Source organism: Anticarsia gemmatalis, chromosome 12 (genome assembly GCF_050436995.1).
Source record: "Anticarsia gemmatalis isolate Benzon Research Colony breed Stoneville strain chromosome 12, ilAntGemm2 primary, whole genome shotgun sequence".
NCBI classification, from domain to species: domain Eukaryota; kingdom Metazoa; phylum Arthropoda; class Insecta; order Lepidoptera; family Erebidae; genus Anticarsia; species Anticarsia gemmatalis.
The window spans coordinates 7,650,110-7,659,174 of NC_134756.1; the positions used below are offsets into that span (position 1 = coordinate 7,650,110).

Sequence of the window (9,065 nt, forward strand, 5' to 3'; positions counted from 1 at the left end):
CGTTACTTGTTTTGACAGATCAGGAAAATATCTGTAAAGTCCTGACCCACTCCAAGAATAAAATCTTTTAAGTATTGAAAACTTCATAATAAATAACATTACGACAAAATTTTAAAGGTTCCGCACCCAATGTCTGTCTTTCAACAGGCTGTATAATGTATCATGAGCGGGCCGGCATAGCGATAGCTAGACCGTTTGAAAATTTCACAAATTATATTTATAGAGGTGCTAATAATATAATACGACAAACGTGATGAAATGGGACGGAACGTGTGCGAATGCGAATGTGTGCGAGACCGATTCGCACTCGAGTTTTTGTTTTTGCAAGTTACTTGTCGGTCAAATCAAATCGGTTTATTTGATTATGGTCTTCTATTATGAAACAATATTAAAACAAATATTGAATTACGTTTTATCAATATTTGTGAAATACCACACTTCTAAAATGCAATTTTATCGTAAGGTACACAAACATTTATCTTTGTTTTTACTTTAATTATTATCTCAATTAAATACTCATCACGATTACACGTAAATAATCCGAAGACATATCTTTGTGTTCATTGATCGATCAAGCACTAAGCTAGACCTACAGTGTTGTTTTGGCTTTTCACAATGCGGTTCTTTGTCAGTTTGATTCTACTTTGTAGTTTTGTTTTTGCAGGAAATGTGCAACAACATCCCGAACTCAACACCGCTTATGGGTACATAAAGAACATTGGAATCCCGTCTGCGGAGAGAATACGCAAAGCGGAGGAACATTACAACACGAGAATTGTCGGCGGTGTACCTGCGGGACTCGGACAGTATCCTTTCAAGGTATGCTTTGATACTTTAACACGAAATCAAATCTAAATACAATAAAAATATTTCTCACGTAAATAACCAAAACGTAAATTTTTTAATGAGACGCGGACGCGAATGACACGAATTACCTAACTTTAAGCGATGTCTGTGGCCCAATAATGAAAGTTATCACTTCGTTGGTAGTGGATTCGATTTCTAAAGCAAACTAATATTTATTATAATAAAAAAATGTATTTTGTCATGTTTTACTTTATGTTGATTGTTTGATTAATACAAGTTTCCTTCCAAGCTCGAACAGAAATTATCTAAATACTAGTCTAATACTCCTTATTTGCTTTCACAGGCCGGTCTTCTCGGGGATGTAACTGGGGCCAGTGGCGTTAGTGTCTGCGGTGGAACCCTCATCAGTGCTAGCCGCGTGATTACCGCAGCCCACTGTTGGTTCGACGGTGTCCACCAGATATGGCGACTGACCGTCGTGCTCGGCTCCACCAGATTGTTTGAGGGCGGAACTAGGATCCACACGAGCGCGGTAGCCACTCACCCGAACTGGACGCCAACCTTAGTTCGTAATGATATCGCCATTCTTTATCTGCCATCAGCAGTCACCTTCTCAGGTAATTCTAAACTATCTATCATTTAATTTAACTATATGATGATATTTGTGACGCAGTGACAGACGTAGTTATGCCACCGGGTCGTACTACTGCAGTTGGTTCCAATCCCACACAAAAAAGGTTGCTCCTCATTAAATATAGTGGTTTTGTATGCCGTTGTGTAACGTATGTTATTGTAGATGTTTTTAAAAAATTGAATTGTGACCATATTGGATGTACTCACTGCATTTAAATTTTGTTTTAGATACTATCGCTCCGGTAGCGCTGCCCACTGGGAGCGAATTGTTTGAAACCTTCGCGGGTGAACGAGGCATTGCCGTTGGTTTTGGCTTAACTGTCCAAGGTGTGTATTTCTTTTAGCTCGTATTACGTTATTGTACTTTCAAGTTGCCCCAATTTTAATGACTCATAGAATTTGAACAAACAAGTTCCATATTGGATCAAGTAAAACCCCAAACATGATTGGAGCGCATACCTATGTGCAACCTAACGCCATATGACGCTTCCAAGAATTGCATTAAAAGGCCAATGGCATATTATTTTTTCCCGTCTGACTTTTAACTTGAATAACCACTAATGACGAGAATAATTAATAATAGAAATTGAATAATGTATTCGTCATAATAAGTCCTTTTTCTTATGTCTGCGGTCTGCGTGTAGGCCTTTTGAGCTACGAACTAAAGTGACCTAATTCCACCTGGCGCCTTAATCATATGAAATAAATTAAACAGACCAATGATGATGATGATGACACATGTGTAATGTTCATGAAAAAAATATAAGCACTGCACAAGCAAAGTGGTTCAAATAAAAAGACAGACGGACAATTCAACCCACATACCGCCAGATTGGCCGACTCTCATACCGTCAGATAGACGTGCAGACTAACAAACAAATGAACAAAGAAATTCCGTCACTTGGTGCTTTTATAATACTAATGAATAAATGCATTACATTTGTAGCTCGATTCTCTAATACTATCGACAACGGACAACCGGCCTGTCATCGAGAAATATTGTATGAAAATCTGATCAGCGCCTCTGACGGGTGTCGTAGGAAATATTTTGGCAGTACATTCTAAATGTCAAAATTTCGATACTCGACAGTACCGTCTGTACAGAATCGCGCTACTGTATAACAATGTACATTAACAACCAAAATAAAATTAGCTATAAAGAGCAATAACTATTGTAGTCTTCTGGTGATCTTTTTGCAGATGGAGCTATTACAGGCAGCCAATACTTGAGTCACGTAAATCTGAACATCATTTCAAACTCTGTGTGTTCCTTGGGCTTCCCTATTATTCTCCAACCTTCTAACATCTGTACCAGCGGCATTGGAGGTGTTGGAACATGCAACGGGGATTCCGGCGGTCCTTTGATCCTCAATAGAAATAACAGGCAGATTTTGGTAGGTATCTGACTGCAAATGCTATGACGTTTGGGTTAGCAAAGATTATCCTGTCTTTACCGTTATCTGCGTAAAAGGAGCTATTGGATAGGTATTTCATAATATTTGATTACGCAGATATCTTCTGCGAAAAATGTATTATTATTTATCATCACTAAGATTCTTTTATCAATTAACTCTCTTTAATTAATTTTATGCAAACAACAGACTCAAGATATTTCCAGAACGGTTTTTTTCTGAATCTAAAAATAATAATATAATATGCATATTTATTTTGAGTGGTAATCGAACTCATAACTCCATATCGATGTGATGACATATTAACCGTTGCGCCGCAATCACCGGACGAATGAATTACTATTTCTATCTCACAAGTCAAAATATAAATTCTCGTCTATCAGGTTTTCTAAACACAAGAACGTTCCGATAGTTTAATACTCTTAATATTAATGCAACACATTTTCCTTAATGCAAAACTTAAATTGCTATTTAGGTAGTCCCGTTATTATTGTACAAATCCGTTACGACTGTTATTTTTCCTTCTAATATGAACTAAATAAAATTATACTCTTAATTTATATGAGTAATTTCATACTTAGTATGTTTACATAATTATACAAGTTTACTTAAGACATGGGATTTCCTTGTGCAAAGAAAATAACTTGTCGAGACGGGTATGTGTCATGGTGTATTGTTTTCTTCTTGTTATAACATTTGACGTAATTGTTGTGTTACATTTGTTATAACTTTTGTTGTGAGATGTCGTCATTTATTTACATATATTGAGGTCAATGTTCCCAAATTGAAAAACGGCTTTGCAACATTTCAAATCTTGTCGTCATGAAGTAGACATTTAAATTGGTCATATTCGTCCGAAAGTATCTGTTCTGAGTCTGGTGATATCTATTATACTTATAAGTATCTATTTAGAAGTATACAAGTATGTTTATCATCTTGTTACCAAAGTATTAGCTCTGCTTCATTTGTAATCAGCTGACCATGTACGTTGTCCAATGATATTATATGTACTTTATTGAAAAGGATTTCGAAGTCTTAATGAAAAAATATTTTAATAATGTTGCCCACGATAACTTAGTGCCCTAATTATTCATCTTAATTATCTGAAATAGACATAATTGTTCTTACGTTATTTTTATAAAAAGCAAAAAACTCATTGCCGGCTATTTTAAAAAGCTTTTTTTACAGATTGGAGTGACATCGTTTGGTTCAGCTCTGGGTTGTTCAAGCGGCTTGCCGGCAGCTTACGCCAGAGTTACATCATACATGGACTTTATCAATCGTCATTTGTAAATGACGAAATACAATCAGCAACGAGAGTAAATGGCTAAATGAATTACTTGACCATTATACAATACAAATACAATTAAAATTAAGAGACTTTTACTCTGTAACGGGTCAATTTCGAGGCGCTCATAGCCAATTGCGTTCACCAGTCGGTAAATGATATGATTAGTGCGTTAAGCAACCATTGGCGCGGTTGTTCTATAGATCTCCGTGCTTCTAAGGATACGTAAATCGTTGGTTTCGTTTGTTATCTACTAAGATAACCGTCGTAAACCATTCCTGTCAAATGCCTTTCCGTTGGCATTCATCTTTGACCACTAACCATACGATAAAAAGAAATAATAGCATGTTAATTTGTATGCATTTACAAATTAGTTGATATTGGCTAATGGAATTAACAATAAACTGTCTTTGTTCTGTTACTTTTGTTGCTGGTTGTACATAATTTCTTATTATTATCCATATAATATTATGCAGAGGTCCTTTGTACACAAAGCTACACAAAACTTCGATACTCAATGTCAGTCTTCAAGCGACTACCAGCAAACAATCACGTCGCTGGACTTGTGAACGAAAGGCCTAAGAATACAACACTATTATAATAATCTGTATCTTACTATAATATTAAAAAAAAAAACAATTTAAAGTGATGTTTTATTGTAAACCTGAAGTGTAGTTAAAGAACCTTTGAATCGTTGTCAATATTGAATACTTAGCGTGTTCTAAACAATAAAGCAATATTTTTGCTGATAAATTAGATATGACGTTAGATAAATACTATTGAGAAAGACATTTCAATCGAAAGGGAGATAAAACTTATCTTTGTAGTTCTTGATCTAAAAAATGTGTCAACAAAATTTATGATAATACTTTTGGATTGTAAAATGTTTCAATTATATAACTTTTTAATGTGTGTGTAAATAAATACAAGCCATCACGCCGTTAGGTGAGAATATTTACATACCTACATACATACATCTGTACGTACAAACATAACACCACGCCTGTTTATCCCAGAGGTGTAGACAGAAGTGTAATGAAATACAACCGCTTTTCGCCATACAGCGCTAGTCCCATAGAAAAGGGGACGAGTCTATACCGGACACGTTCCCTTACTCCGGGCTGCTATTAAAATACTCTAATAAAAATTTGAAAAATCGATCTAGGATGAAGACCTCCATATCAGCAGTCTTATATACACTACCGATTTTATTTTCGAAATACTTTGCAATGCAGACATAGAAATACATACAGTAGATGCTAAGCTTCAAATTGTTTTCACCACTCTTAATGTTTTCTTAAATGATAAACATCGTATCTACGCCTGAAAAACTCGAGAAGTATTGGACGATACTACCGCTATGATATACGTAGATGGCGATAAATTTCGTGAATTTGAGATTTTTAAGCTTCGATATTTTGACAAATAAAGATGAGATTGTTGAATCGCTGATAACATCTCAAAAAATGTGTGAGTAGAGATTTTTTTAGTAAATAATTTTAGTTAACATGCTTTTCATCCAATCTTTTTTTAATGTTTCGGGTGCAGTAGCTATTTGTTATTGAACAAGAAAAAAAAAATTACAACAAACAATTAAGGAAAAACTACTTACGATAAAAATCAGACATATCAATACGATCGCACAAATTCAGTAATTAGTGATTAATTAATTATTGCAGCAACGCGATAAACTAATCTGTATCTACAGCTATATAAATTAAAGAAGCTGATGTTTTTACTAGTTTTGTCCCAAACCAGAACAGAATGAAGGCCTTCGTTGTTCTACTGGCTCTCGCGAGTTTCGCTTACGCGGACTATACCCCTGGTTTAGACAATACGGCCTATGGGTACTTTGAGAAATATGGTATTCCCGAAGGCGAGAGAATTCGCAAGGCTGAAGAGGCATATCTAAGCCAGCAAAGGATCGTCGGAGGCCTGCCCGCTGGTGCCGGACAATACCCGTATCAGGTAACATTACTAAGAATTATATTGTTTACCTTTGGTAGTATTACGCAAATCAATTATGACGCAAACTATTGGCTAACAAATACGTTTATTATACGTAATTGGTAACTTTGATCTCGGTGTTATAAGAAAGGTTATAGTTCTTGCGGTTGAATTGGACTTCCTAATAATTTTATTATTTTCGTCAGTTTAAATAGTAACACTTCGTCTTTTTGGTGAAATTAAAGTCACAAACGAATTATGCAACAAAAACATTTCTTGGAAACATAATATGAAACGAAAGAGAACGTTATTATTAGCTATATCTTAATTACTCTGTTTTATTAGAATTACAGAAAACAGATTAAACGCTAACATATTTTATGATCTTTCTCTTCAACTATAACATGTTTCTCGGATTATAGGCTGGTCTTCTATCATCCATCATCGGCCTCCAAGGCACTGGTGTCTGTGGTGGTTCCCTCATCAGCGCCAACAGAGTACTAACGGCTGCTCACTGCTGGTTCGATGGCATCCACCAAGCGTGGAGAATCACAGTCGTCCTTGGCTCCCACACTTTGTTCACTGGTGGTACTAGGATCGACACTAGCGTTGTAGCTATGCACAACAACTGGACCCCTGCTTTAGTTCGCAACGATATCGCTGTTCTTTACCTGCCTTCCAACGTCGCCACATCAGGTTTGTATGCGTTTATAACTATTGTAGCGTCGATCGATACGACATTATTGTAAACATAATCTGAAACTACGTCACTGGGGTCAAAGTCTATATCTACAGGATAAAAAAATAATTATATTGGCTGTAGTAATTTCCATTTGCTGCAAGTTCTGCGTAGTTTGATCGCTATAGGAAACAAATGTTTTGGGTAAACTCTAAATAGCCCTACATGGTATTGCGAGTCCGGTTGCCCGTTATAAGAATGCAACTAGCCGAAGGGAGGAAAAGTTGTCTTTAAGTAATGTTTTGCAAACGAATTACCTTTGTTCTTGTTTCTTTGCAGCTACCATCGCTCCTATTGCTCTACCTTCTGGTGCTGAGCTGAATGAAGACTTTGTTGGCTCCTCCGCCATTGCCTCCGGATTCGGTCTGACCAGTGATGGTAAGATAACTTATTATATTTTTCTAGCTGACCCGCGCAACTTCGCTTGCGTCACTTAAGAGAGATTGGGTCATATTTTTCCCGTTTTTGTAACTTTTTTTACTCGTACTTTGCTCCTATTGGTCGTAGCGTGATGCTGTATAGCCTTATAGCCTTCCTCAATAAATAGGCTATCCACCAGTAAAATATTTTTTGGATTCGCACCAGTAGTTCCTGAGATAAGCGTGTTCAAACAAACAAACTCTTCAGCTTTATAATAATACTATAGATTTTCTTTCATGTCATCATGTCAACAGCAAGTGATAAGAACGTACGTTTTGATTTAAGATTAAACGAGTTTATCTCATTCCGTCATTTATGTACTGAGAGTCAATAATCCTATGTTATTAGATTAAAGCCGGATACACGGCTATCTATGTGATAACGTACTAAGTACTTAAAATTAATCTTTAAGTAGCATAAATCTCAATAGGTAATTGAGTACTAAAGGAAAGAGATTTATATACTATGCTGATAAAAACAGTATTAAAAATAGTAACTTAGTTATCAACAATATATATAAAAGTTAAGTAACCCACACTTCGAAAATTTTGAAAACAAGTACATATTTGAAAAATTTGACTTTTTTTACATCTTTCATTTGTTTCTCATTTACTGACGTCATCTAACATTGGTTTTTTTACAGGTGGTTCAATCTCTTCTAACCAGTTCCTCAGCCACGTCCGTCTGAATGTAATCAACAACAGCCTTTGCTCCGTGGTGTTTCCCCTCATCTTCCAGCCTTCAAACATTTGCACCAGTGGTGCTGGTGGAGTGGGCACCTGCCAGGGTGACTCTGGTGGCCCTCTTGTTGTGAACAGGAATGGCAGAGATATCTTGGTAAGTTCTGTCATTGAAATATCAACACAAAACAAATTGAATATATATTTATTTTGTAACCTTATACATTTCGCAGTAGGATTTCTCTTTTTTTTTCTAAAAAGATTAGAGAGACTAACTCTTATAATTAATTGTTTTTGTTTTTTTTTTAATAAGTTACAAAATTTTCTTTTTAGATTGCCGTAACTTCCTTCGGTTCTCCTCTCGGCTGCCAGGCTGGTATGCCTGCTGGATTCGCTCGCGTCACCTCTTTCATCAACTTCATCAACCAACACCTGTAAATTAATTGAACAAACAAAAAAATCGTCAAAATAAGTTAACAAATACTTATGTAAACTATATAAACTAAATTCTACAAATGTATTGATTTTTATCTTAAATCAAAATATTATGTTTTATGTAAGAACATGTTCAAGGATCTGTATCTTAAAATAAAAAAACACGTACTGATTACAGTTTTTTAATTAATATAGGTAATAGGCTAATTAAAACCGGTTTCTTTCAAACTATTAAAAATAGTAACTAGTTCATTACTAAGGTTACTAACACCTTTAAATTTTCGACGACAAGTATTGAACGTGTTGCAGGTAAAGGATGAGTCATGTAGGTCAAATAAAGTGGCATAATATTTCAACGTATAGAAAGAATGATAACGTTGATCCTTCTTGTACTGAACAATTTATTATTGCTACATAAAGTTGTATTCCTCGTTGTTTTACTAGAGACTAATCTGTCCACTCACCAATATTTTTTTTAAACAATTTTTTAGTGCACTTGAAACATTATTACGTATTAGTAATCCAATTTTCCAGTTGTGATTATACTGTAAATTAAACGAACGCATCTAATTGTATATGAATAATGCTATGTTTCGTGGTATTTTACCAAAATACTGCTATTGCGCAAATAAAAACAACAGCATAAATACGTATAAAACGAAGGTGAGCGCTGTGAGGTAAACAGTTTCATTCGGACCGACGAG

At 35.4% G+C, this 9,065-nt stretch overlaps 2 protein-coding genes across 2 annotated transcripts; both read left to right on the plus strand.

The window, feature by feature from the left end:
* Nucleotides 1-571: 571 nt before the first annotated feature.
* Nucleotides 572-4,718, plus strand: LOC142976890 (brachyurin-like). The gene is made up of 5 exons (XM_076120468.1): nt 572-819; nt 1,151-1,424; nt 1,669-1,767; nt 2,641-2,834; nt 4,041-4,718. The coding sequence occupies exons 1-5, from the start codon at nt 616-618 to the stop codon at nt 4,143-4,145; spliced, it is 876 nt and encodes a 291-aa protein (XP_075976583.1). The 5' UTR covers nt 572-615; the 3' UTR covers nt 4,146-4,718.
* A 1,176-nt stretch (nt 4,719-5,894) lies between these two features.
* On the plus strand, nt 5,895-8,534 carry LOC142976889 (brachyurin-like). The gene is made up of 5 exons (XM_076120467.1): nt 5,895-6,108; nt 6,510-6,783; nt 7,106-7,204; nt 7,890-8,083; nt 8,260-8,534. Exons 1-5 carry the CDS (start codon nt 5,905-5,907, stop codon nt 8,362-8,364), a joined length of 876 nt encoding a protein of 291 aa, XP_075976582.1. The 5' UTR covers nt 5,895-5,904; the 3' UTR covers nt 8,365-8,534.
* The last annotated feature ends 531 nt before the right edge of the window (nt 8,535-9,065 follow it).

Excerpts from the sequence above, each read along its gene's own strand:
- LOC142976890 (XM_076120468.1), top strand. The coding sequence starts at position 616 with ATGCGGTTCTTTGTCAGTTTGATTCTACTTTGTAGTTTTGTTTTTGCA. Across the intron at positions 1,425-1,668 it reads ATCAGCAGTCACCTTCTCAG|ATACTATCGCTCCGGTAGCG; the intron begins GTAATTCTAAAC and ends ATTTTGTTTTAG. Across the intron at positions 1,768-2,640 it reads TTTTGGCTTAACTGTCCAAG|ATGGAGCTATTACAGGCAGC; the intron begins GTGTGTATTTCT and ends ATCTTTTTGCAG.
- LOC142976889 (XM_076120467.1), top strand. The coding sequence starts at position 5,905 with ATGAAGGCCTTCGTTGTTCTACTGGCTCTCGCGAGTTTCGCTTACGCG. Across the intron at positions 7,205-7,889 it reads ATTCGGTCTGACCAGTGATG|GTGGTTCAATCTCTTCTAAC; the intron begins GTAAGATAACTT and ends GTTTTTTTACAG. Across the intron at positions 8,084-8,259 it reads GGAATGGCAGAGATATCTTG|ATTGCCGTAACTTCCTTCGG; the intron begins GTAAGTTCTGTC and ends TTTTCTTTTTAG.